General features: G+C 50.0%; 1 protein-coding gene across 1 annotated transcript in view; it reads left to right on the forward strand.

The window, feature by feature from the left end:
* Positions 1-14,221, forward strand: part of ALK (ALK receptor tyrosine kinase) — a 561,137-nt gene that overhangs the window by 495,126 nt on the left and 51,790 nt on the right. Inside the window, exon 13 of the mRNA XM_026649582.2 lies at positions 12,279-12,429. Coding sequence (XP_026505367.1) covers positions 12,279-12,429 — 151 coding nt within the window. The remainder of the gene's footprint in view (positions 1-12,278; positions 12,430-14,221) is intronic.

Here is a 14,221-nt window from a genome sequence, read left to right on the forward strand (position 1 = left end):
CCACCCCCGTCCCTCTTCAGGGACCCCTCTCACGAGCAACTCCTCATACAGGAGGTACAAACCCTCCTCGAGGCGGGGGCGGTGGAGGAGGTTCCTCTGGACTTCAGAGGAAGAGGGTTCTATTCCAGATACTTCCTCATCCCCAAAGCCAAAGGGGGCCTCCGTCCTATCCTGGATCTCCGCAAGCTGAACCAGTACTTGCAGAAGCCACGGTTCCGTATGGTCTCCCTTGGTACCATCATCCCTTCCCTGGATCCGGGGGATTGGTACGCTGCCCTCGATATGAAAGACGCTTATTTTCACATTGCCATTCGCCGAGCTCATCGGCGTTTCCTACGCTTCACTGTCCAACAGCGCCATTTCCAGTTCACGGTCTTGCCTTTCGGCCTTGCAACAGCCCCACGTGTCTTCACGAAATGCATGTCGGTGGTAGCCGCCTTTCTTCGAAAAAGACGGATGCGCGTCTACCCGTACCTGGACGATTGGCTCCTGGCGGGCCGGTCGGAGGCAGAGGTCCGCGCCCATGTGACGCTGGCATTGCAAGTATTCCGGGAACTCGGGCTGTTGGTCAATGTGCCCAAGTCATCGCTAATCCCCACACAGAGGCTGGATTTCATAGGGGCAACCCTGGACTCGGTAGAGGCACGGGCAAGTCTTCCCGTATCCCGATTCCTGGCTATCAAGGAGGCCGTAACCTCCGTTCAACGATTCCCGACGACCACAGCCAGATGTTGCCTGCAACTCCTGGGTCACATGGCAGCGTGCACGCACGTAGTCGGGCTCGCCCGTCTCCGGCTCCGACCGCTGCAGCTATGGTTGGCTCAGACATATCGCCCCAACAGAGACCCCTTGGACATGGTCGTCACAGTCCCGGCTCGGGTATCGGATGCCCTCAGTTGGTGGCTCAACCAGCAGCAGGTTTGCGCAGGGGTCCCATTCACCGCCCCACAACCGACTCTGACGCTAGTGACAGACGCGTCGGACCTGGGTTGGGGTGCGCACCTAGGGGACCAGCGCACTCAGGGCTTGTGGTCCAGGGAGGAGCGGCTGCTCCACATCAACCTAAAGGAGCTGAGAGCGGTTCGCCTCGCCTGCCAGACCTTTCACGCCACCATAAAAGGACACAGCGTGTCAGTTCTGACAGACAACACTACCGCGATGTTTTACATAAACAAGCAGGGCGGGTCCCGGTCCTCTCCCCTCTGCCGCGAGGCTCTCCTCCTCTGGGACTTCTGCATAGCCCATTCAGTACAACTTCGGGCGGCGTATCTTCCCGGGGTCCAGAACGGGCTGGCGGACCGTCTCAGTCGGTCCTACCTCAGGCACGAGTGGCGGCTGAGACGGGACGTCCTCCGGTCCATTTTCCTGAGGTGGGGGTTTCCCCAGGTAGATTTATTTGCCAGCAAAGACAACAGTCAGTGCCCGCAATTCTGCTCGTTTCAGGGTCACAGCCCAGGCTCAGTGGCAGACGCCTTTGCTATCCCATGGGGCGGGAGCCTGAAGTACGCCTTTCCCCCGTTCCCACTCATTCACAAGGTCCTCCTGAAGGTCTGCAGGGACAGGGCGACAGTCATCCTAATCGCCCCGGCGTGGCCACGCCAACACTGGTTCACAACTCTGGTGGAACTCTCCGTGACCTCTCCGGTGGCCCTTCCCCTACATCACGACCTCATCACTCAGGATCGAGGTCACCTACTCCACCCGAACCTGTCAGCGCTACATCTCACGGCATGGCTACTCTCTGGCTAAGTGGGGTGGAGCACAGGTGTTCACACGAGGTTCAGCAAATCCTACTTGGTAGTAGGAAACCCTCCACGAGGGCAGCCTACCTGGCTAAGTGGAAGCGCTTCTCCTTGTGGTGTGCGCCTCACCACTCGCAGCCTTTACAGGCCTCGATACCTCTGATCCTCGACTACTTGCTGCACCTCAAGCGTCAAGGCCTCGCCCCCGCTTCTATTAAGGTGCATCTGGCCGCCATTTCGGCGTTCCACCCTGGAGAATCGGGCAGATCCGTATTCTCCAACCCCACGGTGGTCCGTTTCCTCAAGGGTCTGGAGCGGGTGTTTCCCTACTCGCGCCCTCCTATTCCCCCGTGGAACCTCAATCTGGTTCTCACAAAACTTATGGGGCCGCCCTTTGAACCCCTGGCCTCTTGCTCCCTCACGCACCTTTCGTGGAAGGTCGCGTTCCTTGTGGCCATTACCTCGGCTAGGAGAGTGTCCGAGTTGAGGGCCCTCACCTCGGAGCCCCCTTATACCATCTTTTACAAAGGCAAGGTGCAGCTTAGGCCTCACCCTAAATTCCTCCCGAAGGTGGTTTCGAATTTTCACATGGGTCAGGACATTTGTTTACCAGTATTCTTCCCTAAGCCCCATACGGACCCGAGCCATCGCAGCCTGCACACCCTGGATGTTCGGCGGGCATTGGCCTTTTATCTGGACCGTACCCGACCTTTCCGTAAGTCGTCTCAGCTGTTCGTGGCCATTGCGGAGCGCATGAAGGGCCAACCGATTTCTACGCAACGCCTGTCGGCGTGGATAGTGCACTGCATACGTACATGCTACGAGCTCGCCAACACGCCTGCTCCTCAGATCAGGGCTCACTCCACTAGAGCCCAGGCGTCCTCGACGGCCTTCTTGGCACAGGTCCCGCTCCAGGAGATCTGCAAGGCAGCCACCTGGTCGTCGGTGCATACCTTCACAGCACACTACGCGATCCACCATCAGACTAGAGATGATGCAGTGGTCGGCAAGGCGGTGCTGCAATCAATTATTCCTTGACTCCTACCCTCCTCCAATGGTAAGCTTGCGAGTCACCTAATGTGGAATGGACGTGAACAAGCACTCGAAGAAGAAAAGACGGTTACTTACCTTCTGTAACTGTTGTTCTTCGAGATGTGTTGTTCACGTCCATTCCACTTCCCACCCTCCTTCCCCTCTGTCGGAGTCACCGGCAAGAAGGAACTGAGGGAGGGTCGGGCCTGCAGGGATATATATACGCGAGGGCGGGGCGCCGCTCTGGCGGGAAGGGGGACCCTGCGGGCCCGACGGGAGCCGCTGAGGGGAAAAAGTTCCGACGATTCGTGCACGCGGCGCGCGCACACCTAATGTGGAATGGACGTGAACAACACATCTCGAAGAACAACAGTTACAGAAGATAAGTAACCGTCTTTTCCTGATCTACAACTGGAGTCAGATGCTGTTCCACACTCCTTAAAGATGCAGCACAGAACTCGCAGCCAATTGGAATGTGTGTGTGTGGGTGAGGGGGGCGCTATGGTGGGTTCAAACCATCTTTGTGCCCTTCTGATCCTGGACTTCTGCAGGAGCTGGAGCGGCCCCCAGCATAACCTAGACAGCCCTGGGGACATGTCAAGTTACAACAGCTTCCCAAGGCTGCCCAGAATAGCACTGCATGCCGCATCCCTGCCCCTGATAGATCCCTCCCGCTCCTAACCCCCAGCATCCCCGCTGTTCAAGGAGGGTCTGTAGAAGTTAGCCTTACAGCTGTCTCCACACGGCCTGCACCAAGGGAGAAAAGACCCTCTGCTGGATATGGGGCTTTTACAGACACTTTCTGTCACTCCAGCCCTTTCATCCAGTGTGAAGGAGCAGGAGCAGGGAGGAGGCCCTCAGTCCTGATATTGATCTATCTAATACATATTAAAAATCCGCTGGGCACTTTGGACACAAGTTAAAATATATTTTTGTGACATTCTGTTCTCAAGACACCCAGACCTAAACCATTGCATTTCCTCTCAGCACCAGCAAGAGTGAACTTTGCTGGAGTCAGCTCCCTGCCACATCAGTCTGTATGCTTTACCAGTCAATTCCTCAATACTCTGCCAGTCTAAACCTTGATTTGTAGGTAACAGTCACTGAACTCCAGTTCCTGTGTTCCCCAAAGACGTCTCCCTGACGTGTCCTCTCACTGAACGCTTATAGAAATTATTAAGTTCGCTGCCTACAAAGAGACAATGTATACACCTGTCTGTTAAGCTAGCTGAAAACTTGAACTCAGTTCATTATAGCAACACTAAAGTAACTTAATAATAAAACAAGAATAAGTTTATTAACAAAGAACAGAGATTTAAGTGATATTAAGCAAGAGAAAAAGAGACAGGTTACAAACAAAGCACACTTTCTAGTGACAAACTTAATTTTAGCAAGTTACAAACTTTTCCTAAGCACTTTTCTCACTTACATCAAATTCCCAGCATGTTTAGCCTTCAGACTAGGGGATCCAACTTTCACAGGCTCAGAGGGTGCTGTTCCTTAAGTTCCCTAAATGACAGATAACTAGAATGTCTTTTTGCTCTCCTTATATTGCCCAAAGTCCATTGTCTCTGCCTCAAGAGCCAGGAAGGCGTCCTGGGGAGCAGACTGTATCCCCTGGTGTGCTTACTAAGTTGTCTCCTTCCCCGCTCATTGGCTTGAGAGCTTTGTTTACCTTATATGTAAACATACTTTTGTTGTCCTCTGCCTGTAATCAAGCCGGCCAGATAAGTAAACCCACATTCCTTTGGCTAGGGCAGGTTGGCTGTATGCACTGCTTCCCAAACCACATTTTAAGACCATATTTCCAGCACAGATATAATTCTTTGTACACAACCTGTACTTACATCACAAAATGATTTTCAAGGACCAGCGTGTCCACTAGTTGACATATGATACCTTCCATGACATCTTTTGGATACATATAACGATAAGTGTGTTGGGAGTAGTGAGTGTGTCAGGTCTGATGTGAGTGACGGTATAGTGGGCCCTTTGGCATTGAGGCATTCCCAGGGTCACAACTTACCAGAATAAAAGCAGTAGCAAAAGGATAGTTCAGCCCTCAGCAAAACTCCCCTCTAACATGAACAGCAGCCCCCAGCAAAGCCCACCCTCACCAAAGTTCTGAATAGACAGCTAAGCCTTGCAGCCTGCCCTGAAGGTCAACAGACCTGGGCTGTTTCAGTTCAAGGCCCTAATGGGCTGTCCATGTGAGCAAGGAGAGCTGGATTTGGCCCCAGTTGGATTTTACACTGCAAAGACCAGCAGCATCAGGCAAAACAAGACATTATGTATTTTATCGTCAGATTTCCTTCTGGAGCTTACTATGAAATCTTCTATCCCTTCATACCCAGGGCTATGGAGGAAAAAATAAGACCCCCTCCCATCCGCCATGCACGTTCACCCATTTTTAGAACCACACCCTAAAAGATCCTTTCAGTCAGGTTCACTGTATTTTCCACTCTGTCATTTTAACTGGCGCCTGGCACTTCCAAGTCCCATGTGGGACAGGAATCCTATGAGAGAGGCTATTCTTGATCATGTAGTGGTCCAGCCTTGACATCCTGATCATTTTCCCTCTCCCCAAATCATCTCCATTACTTTCTCCACGCTGCTGCTTATATGTGGAATGGCATCTCCATCCCCAGTTTGCTGAGCCACTGTCCTCTCTTTTCATGTAGATCCCCCTAAAGACTCACATCTTCCTCAATGTGCACAAGTCATGATATAATAAAAGCCAAAAGGAAGGAAGGCAGGAAGGAAATGTAAATTATTCCCTCCTCTGGATTTTCTTGCCTGCTGTCTGTCTCTTTTAGGCCTCAGTCCTGCAAGCCAACACCCACCCCCTCATGCGCCCGTGGTCTCTGTATTGGTGCAGGGATCCATACTATAAACACTAAACATTCTGTTTGTTTAAATAGCAGTTGGCTCCTTTGATGAATGGGGAGCAGCCGTGGTGATGCATCTGCTGCTCACATTCGCCTGCAGCTTGTGAATGAGCCACTAATGGGGTCTCTTGCACGTCCTGACTTTATTGCTTGTATGCAAAATCTATTCAGATGTAGAAAAATATGGCTCCTAATTGCAGCTGATTAGCCCTGCCAGTCTGCCTTGCTTCATGGTGCACCTCATTAGCCATTACAATGTCCTGCTGCAAATCAGCTCAGTAATCTCCTGGTCTGTGCAGCATCTGTTCAGGGGACCCTAGGCAGGGTCCCTCACTGTCTCTCCTGGCTTGGGTACAGCCTTATTGAGGAATGATTGGTTTGGTTACAAAAAGTGGCACCAACATAATTATGTCACATTCCAAGGATCTCATCTGCTTTCTGAGGCACTTGGCACACCACAGTTGCTTCAGCATCATGCTCACTTCGTGCTGGCTGCCTCGGAGCAGGATCTCAAAGCCTCATTTTTTCACACTAGTAACTAGCACGTGAAGCTTGGCTGAACGAGCTGCTTAAGGTCCTTTGGGGAAACAGTCCTAGTGCAGAGCCAGGGCCATCCTTAGGCATACGCAGAATACACAGCTGCGTAGGACACCATGAAATTTGGGGCACAAAATTGCCCCAAATTTCATGCTGCCCTATGCAGCTGTGTGCTTCGTATGCGGCAGTGCCGGCAGCCAGCCCCATCCCCCAGCTGGCCCTCCTGTGCTTTCCGGGGGGTGGAGGGGTGGGGGGGGTTGCGGGAACACTCCCTCCACCCCTGATCTGCTTCTTCCCGCCCCTATTTTCCATCCCTACTCCCAAGCCCCCTCCCCCAGCGATGGACACAGCCCCGGGGATTAGTGGGGGGGGTTGGGCCTGGCAGCAGGGGTCAGGCCTACACCTGCACTAACTGGTGGTGGCGGGAAGCAGAGCAACCCAGGCCACTCCACTCCACTGGCTCCCCGCTGTGTCGCTCTGCTTCCGGCCGCCGGTGAGTACGGGGAGGGACCCCTTTCCCCAAGCCCCCTGCCCCGAGTGACACCGCTGGGGCAGGGGGAGCGGAGCAGGCTGGGGCCGGGTTGTTCTGCTTCCTGCTGCTGGCACCAGGCCCCCTGCTAATCCCCCGGGCTGCTCTGGGCCTGTGGGCCCCCCCCAAAGCGGCCCCCCACAGCTCCTGCCTCCGCGGCCCCGCAGGCCTTGAGCGCAGCCCAGATCCTCCACGGGGCAGGGGAGGGGGAGAGCAGGTGCTCAGGCTGCGTAGGGCACCATAATTGGTAGGGACGGGGCTGTGCAGAGCAGTCCTGTGCCATGTACAGTGCTGTTTGTAGTCCACTTACATGTGGTGCCATGTCAGGCAAAGTTCAGAGCCCAAATTGAAGGAATGGGGATTAAAGGAAATCCGGTTCTCCTTGTTAAATAAAGTAATTAGATTCGTTTCATTAGAGGAAGATACAGCTAGTGGTTAGAGCAGGGAATGAGCTCCCTTGGGTTGCATTCCTGACTCTGCTTGAGGATCATCTGTCACTCTGGAAAAGTGACTTACCCTCGCTGGGCCAAATTCCACCCTGATGTAAGTGGTTGTAATGCCACTGAAGTCAGTGGAGACTCATCTGCGTACACTGGATTGAAATTTGGCTCTCTGTGTCTCAGTCTCCCCACTGCTAAAATGAGTATTGTAATTCATACCTGTCTCACAGTGGGAGTTGCCTGGCTTAGTTCAGTGTTTCTGAAGTACTTTGAGGTCCTTGGATGAATGCTGCTATAGAGGAGCACATTTATTTTTATTATTTTGCATTAAAGAGGGAGGATTTGAGGGAAATAATTGTAACGTGACATTTTTGGGTGGGTTGTCTGCAGTGGGGATTGTATCTGGAACATCTGGTTTTCAAAATGTGAGGCTCTACTGATCGAGTTAAAAGCCCAAGGCTGTAGGAGGCTCATCCCTAGGACAGGGTGGGAAATAGCTTTCCTCTCATGGGAAAATTCAATATTTTTTTCCCATTTTGAATTGGGACAAAAAGCCAAAATCTCATCTGATCATCCAAAAAACCCCCAAACCCTGGTTTGAGTCCATCAAAACATTTTGTTTTAATCATTTTGAAACATTTCATTTCAGTTTCAACCCTTTTTTGTTTAAAAAAATATGTTTACATCAATTAATTTTAATTTTGTAATGAAAAGCCTTTTCTTACAGTCCAAAAAAAAGGAACATTTCATTGTGGAAATGCCGGTCAGGCTGTCTTGATGATTTTGAAACTTTTTTTGAAAAAATTTTCGAAACAGGCAATTCTTTGACACCAATCCTTTCCCATGAAAAGCTTCACTTTCAATGAATGGCCAAAAATATCACCCTTTATATGTGGAGCAGACACCACTTGAGGGGGACAGAGCACCACCTTGAGAAGGTGCGTGTTACACACTAAATATAAAGGTCAGGTGACTTTGCCTGCCTTATTTGTCAAAGTACACTTGAACTTGCTCCAGCCAGAGTTTCTCTCTATGCTTCTTCAGTCCCTTCACACAGTCTTGCCACTGTTGGTGCGAGAGAGCCTTCTCCCCTGCAGCCCCTGTCATCTGGAACAGTTTCCTTGTCTGCTTCCTCGAGTCTCCTCCTGTTGAATCTCATATTTATAGACCCTCGTTGTGTTCTCTCTCCCTGTGTTCAACTCTAAAGCTAGCAAGGAGTACGCAGTCCAGAGGAGAGGAATCTCTCTACACAACAAAGTTGTGTTTACAAGCCCTTGCTCAGCATCAGCTGTTCTTACTCTGGAGTAGAAGTGAGAGATGCTTGCACTGCTGTTGCCCTGGCTGTACTTGTTCTGTGGATAAGCAGAGGACATCAGTCTTCAGAGTTCACAATCCTGCTTTTCCAAGGAGGTTTTGGATCTTGATTTTCTTAGACTGTAAGCTCTTTGGAGCAGACTCCATCTTTTTGTTATGTGTTCATATAGTGCCTACCACAATGGAGCCCTGATTCCCTGATTGAGGCTCCTAAGTGCTACAGCAGTACAAATAAATAATAATAATTGGCTGATGTTCTTTGCAAGTGTAATCACAGAATCTGCTATTGACAGGGGAAAGGATCAATTCTGTTCCATCTGTAGTTCCTGTGATTCTTCTTAGAAGCTGCTTACCATGTATTTCTTGTTCACGGTAGGTTGCAGGGCTGCTACTAGCAGGTCAGGCTTCTGTACCCAATATGGACTGGCCACAGAGCTTTCCTAGGGTTGCCAGGCATCCAGTTTTTGACCGGAGCGCCCGGTCGAAAAGGGACCCTGGCGGCTCCAGTCAGCATTGCTGACTGGGCCATTAAAAGTCTGGTCGGTGGCGCAGTGGGGGCCTGGAGCTAAGGCAGGCTTCCTGCCTGCCCTAGCTCCGTGTGGCTCCTAGAAGCGGCCACCAGGTCCCTGCAGCCCCTAGATGCATGAGCAGCCAGGGATGCTCCACGTGCTGCCCCCGCCCTGAGGCCAGCTCCACAGCTCCCGTTAGCCAAGAACTGCGACCAATAGGAGCTGTGGGGGCAGTGCCTGCGGGTACAAGGGCAGCGCATGGAGCCTCCCATGCATCTAGGGGCGGCAGGGACCTGGTGGCCATTTCCTGAGAGCCGCGGTAAGTACTGCCTGAACCCTGCACCCCGAACCCTCTCCAGCACCCGAACTCCCTGCCCCAGCCCAGAGTCACCTCCCACACCCAAACTCCGTCCTGGAGCCCACACCCCCAATACCCCAACACCCTGCCCCACCCCCTCCTGCACCCCAAGCCCCTCATCCCTGACCCACCCCAGATCCCGCCCCCTCCTGCACCCCAATCCCTCATCCCCACCCCAGAGCCTGCACCCCCAGATGGAATCCTCACCCCTCCACATACCCCAACCCCCTGCCCCAGCCCGGAGCCCTCTCCCAAATCCTGAACCCCTATTTCTGTCCCCACCTGGAGCCTGCTATCCCAGCCCAGACCTCATACCCCCCTACCCTGGCCCGGAGCCCTCTCCTGCACCCCAAACCCCTCATCCCCAGCCCTACCCCGGAGCTCTCACCCTCCTCCCGCACCCCAAATCCTGCCCCAGCCCAGTGAGAGTGAGGGTGGGGGAGAGTGAGCGACAGAGGGAGGGGGGATGCAGAGAGTGGGCCTCAGAGAAGGGGCGGGGCAGGGGAGAGGCCTCGGGGAAGGAGTGTTTGGTTTTGTGTGATTAGAAAGTTGGCAACCCTAAGCTTTCCTCTCCTAGAGAGAGATAGACCAGATGTGTTCACTATAAGCTCCTTTAATGTTCTGCCATGTAAGTCTGAGGTTAGCTTAAATAAGGTATGTTACACACAGTACCACCTAGTGGCTTAACAGTATAATACAGTTTAGCATTCCCTTACATCTCCCCCTTTAAGTTCTACATTCCTACCATTTACCAAATTTACACTGTCTTTGAAATTCAGAACGGATCAGTCTGTTAAGTGTCTCTGAATCACACTGGTTTTCTAATTATGTGACTCTGGCTGTCCATTAGTTGCAATGACTGGCTGTAGTTGGTCCGGAATCCTTGAGTCATCATCTTGTTCTGCATCCGCCATCTATAGAGTTTGCTTTGTTGATCGTTTTTTCTGAAGAACAAATTATAGATGTCAGTGGTTCCTGTTGAACTATTCACTGTTGGTCTCAATCACATATGATTGGGGCACTGAATTCTTTTCTTTATGACAGCTGGAGTTGTCCATCCTTTTTCTAAATCCAATTGATACGAACACGGACACCGAGTTCTAGACCTGGCAGTTCTCTGACTGTGTGTCTGTCATCTGATGTAAAATTGTCACTTTTAAAGTCAATAGTCTTTACTGGACTATTCAGTTTCACTCTCCAGGAAGGCTCTATGTTATCACAAGGGATAGATCCCAGAAACAATGGCTTTTGATTGTAATATGAGTCAATTCCCTGACTGCTTTGATGCAGCAAACAACTGCAAAATGTCCATAATTTTGTGCAATTATCGCAGCTTATGCCTTTGGCTGGACATGCATCATCTGTTGAGATATGAATTTTTCCACATCTTGTGCATTTAGGCTGTCAGACTTTGGTGTTTGGCTGGAATTTGTGCCTCTTACCTGGCAGTTCTCTCTCTGCCTCAGCGGTCTTATGGTAAAGCCTTGTAGCACTCATGCTGCATCTGTTAACTGCTTCTAAGCTAGTTTCTTGTTTTTCAAGTTTGGCAAGTTGCTCTTGGTTTTGCTGTCTCACTGCTCAGACTGCTTTGCTCTCTGGATAGCTGTGCTTAGGGTTAAATCTTTTCAGTTGTAGCTGCTGTGAAAGGTTTTTATCTGTTAATAACCATCCTGTCTCTGAGGGCAGGTCTACACTACGGGGCTAAGTTGACCTAAGTTACGCATTGACGTTGCGTATCTAAGTTGACGTATCTTAGGTCGACTTATTGCGGTGTCTACACCACGCCGGGTCAACTGGAGAAACTCTCCCGTCAACTATGCCTTATGCTTCCAGTGGAGTACCAGAGTCGAGGAGAGAGCGATTGGCGGTCGATTTAGCGGGTCTTCACTAGACCCGCTAAATCAACCCCCGGTGGATCAATCGCCACCCATCGGTCCCCTGGTAAGTGGAGACAAGCCCTGACATTTTCATGTTTTGCAGTTCCAAACTTGCAGTTTTCAGCCAATGCATGCAGAGTTCTTATAAAACATTCAAGGCTTTTCCCTGGTCCTTGAATTCTCTGGTGAAAACATGTTCTTTTATAAACCGCATTTTTCTGGGGTATAAAGTATGCATCAAATATAGCCAGAACCCTTTCTTAGGCTAGGTCTACACTGGGGAGTGGGGAGGTCGACCTAAGATACGCAACTTCAGCTACGCGAATAGCGTAGCTGAAGTTGGCGTATCTTAGGTCGATTTACCTGGCGTGAGGATGGCAGCGAGTCGACCGCTGCCGCTCCCCCATCGACTCCGCTTCCGCCTCTTGCTGCGATGGAGTTCCAGAGTCGACGGCAGAATGATCGGGGATCAATCACTACCCGTCAATCCGGCGGGTAGTGTAGACGTACCCATAGTCTTCTTTGTGACTGTCTTTAGTAAAGTCAATGGATATAAAGATATGCTCTGCCTGCTTTCCCATAGCATAAATTAAAGAGCATACTTGTAGTGTTCGGTTTGGTAGCAATTCCAAACTTTGCAAAATACTGCTTCAGTCTGTCCATTGTGAAGGTTTCTCAAAGCTGAAGTTCTCTGGGGCATCGAAGAGAGGCATGTAGATGAGATCCTGCAACCTTTGGTGCTTTGTTCCTTCTGGCTGCAACTTTTGTTGCTGCTTCCCTTCTGTTTCTATTCTCCTCTGTCACTAGTTTACTCCTGACACCGTGCCATGCACACCTTGTACACAGTAGGTTTCAGGGCTGCTACTGTCTGCACTAGATATGGTCTACTTTCCTTTCCCAGAAAGATACATGCCAAATGTGTTCACTATAAGCTCTAATATACTGACATTAGCTTAAATAAGGTCAGTGTAATACGGTTTAGGATTCCATTACACTGCTTTCACCCATGGAATTTGGTACCAGGCTTTTCTCTTCTTTTCTTTTCATTGCAGCATCTCAGGCTATGGAGCAGCTGGTGGGAAAGGAGGGAAGAATACTATGGTGAGGTCCCATGGTGTGTCCATATTGGGGATTTTTGACCTCCAAAAGGATGATGCCTTATACATCTTGGTGGGCCAGCAAGGAGAAGATGCCTGCCCTAGTGTAAGTGATTGCCAATTCTGTCTCGTGTTGAACCTTTTCCAACACTGGGATCTTTAATATTACAACTGTCTGAATTTAGGGATTTTGGTTTGAGTAGTTCAAACTACAGATACAAGATTTCTGGTAGTGACTTAATATTAATGGTATGTCTATACTACAGTTAAACACCTGCAGCTGGCCCTTGTCAGGGTCATGGGACTCGGGCTATGGGGTCTGAGCCCTGGGTCTCTGCGAGGGGAGAGGGTCTCAGAGCCCAGGGTCCAGCCCAAGCCGAACATCCTCATTACAATTGTACAGTCTTGCAGCCTGAGTCCAAGTCAGCTGACCTGGGCCAGCTGCGGGTGTTTCTTTGTTGTGTAGACATACCCATAAGGGCCTGATGTTGCAGTCCTACCATGGAACAGTGGGGGCCCCAGTGGATCTGCGTGCATCTCAGGGAATCTTTGGTTTTAAGTACCAAATCCCTTTCTCATTCTACAGAAGTGACGGGACAACCTCACCCACCCTTTCTCCAACAGACTAATCTGGGGGAAGCTCTGCAAGTTTGGCCTCATGGGGTTTTCCCTTCCTTCCAACCTCAGCCCCATCTTTGATATGGGTCCCTCAAATCCTACATGGATCACCACACAAACCCCATTTGCTCAGGCTTTGTTTGTGCATGGGGGAGGCTGAAGGCATTACTACTGAATTAATCCAACTTCTACTGTTACTAAGAATCATTACAAATTGCTTACAAGATGATCACCTTCCATTACTACTGCTGGAAGCCCTGATGGAGGAAAATTAAGCATTATCCTGTGAAATTTCACCACAGCTTTTGATCTGGGCATTAAGTATTCTGCAGGATTGTTGGCGGTGGCACTTGTTATGCGGCTGGGGTTCACGAAACCAAAGCATTGCTGTCCCTTACAGACTTTGAGCAGGGAAAGGAAGGGAAGGAGGCTACAGGTAGGAAAGTGGAAGGGTCTGGGGGCCCCATAGCCAAATCTTGCAGAAAATGCTAAAACTGGAATAATGTCCCCAACACACACGCACTCATGTACACACACGGTTAATGTAAGAACCCTTTAGAATCAGATATGTCCTAACTCAGACTTTCATTTAGCATGTATAATCAAGCCATTCCAGTGCAATATAATATATGGAGTCATTAAATTACAGGCCACTGTAAGCTTAGCGAGAATTTATTGAGTGCTAATGTAATTCTTTCATCGAAGCAAAGAGAGTGCATTGACTTGTGGAAGGGACTTTTACTTGATTGGATTGTAATCAGTTATGTCTTTGCAATGAAGGTGGGTATTTTTTTAATCCAATTGTAATTTACTGGTCTCTCTGGATCATTGCACTTTGTCATTTTATTAATCATCCCCTTCCAAACTCTGAATCAAATTCTTGCCTGAAGTGGATTTTTAATTGTGCCTGTGTTACTCGGCAGGCAAGTTTTGGGTCCACTTTATGGTAAACAAAACACTTCAGTTCTAAATTGGAAAGATGTATGCATCAAGTTCTTCTCCTGCAATAAAATACTTGTGTGACAGAGTAGGAAGATACAGAGGGAGGATTATATTTAGACAAATATTATCTGTAAATATTTCCAATACGGCTCATTACCCCAGTGTTGAGCCCAGTATAAATAACAAGATAGAAATTGAGAGACAGAAATTTAAATGACAACCAGAAAGTAATATAACTAGTGGCTGAGCTGCAACCGATGTAAATCCTTAGAGCTAAATAATGCTCATTGGACACACACACACACACACACACACACACACACACACACACACACACA

Source organism: Terrapene carolina, unplaced genomic scaffold (genome assembly GCF_002925995.2).
Source record: "Terrapene carolina triunguis isolate 2854851 unplaced genomic scaffold, T_m_triunguis-2.0 Scaffold85, whole genome shotgun sequence".
Lineage (NCBI taxonomy): Eukaryota > Metazoa > Chordata > Testudines > Emydidae > Terrapene > Terrapene triunguis.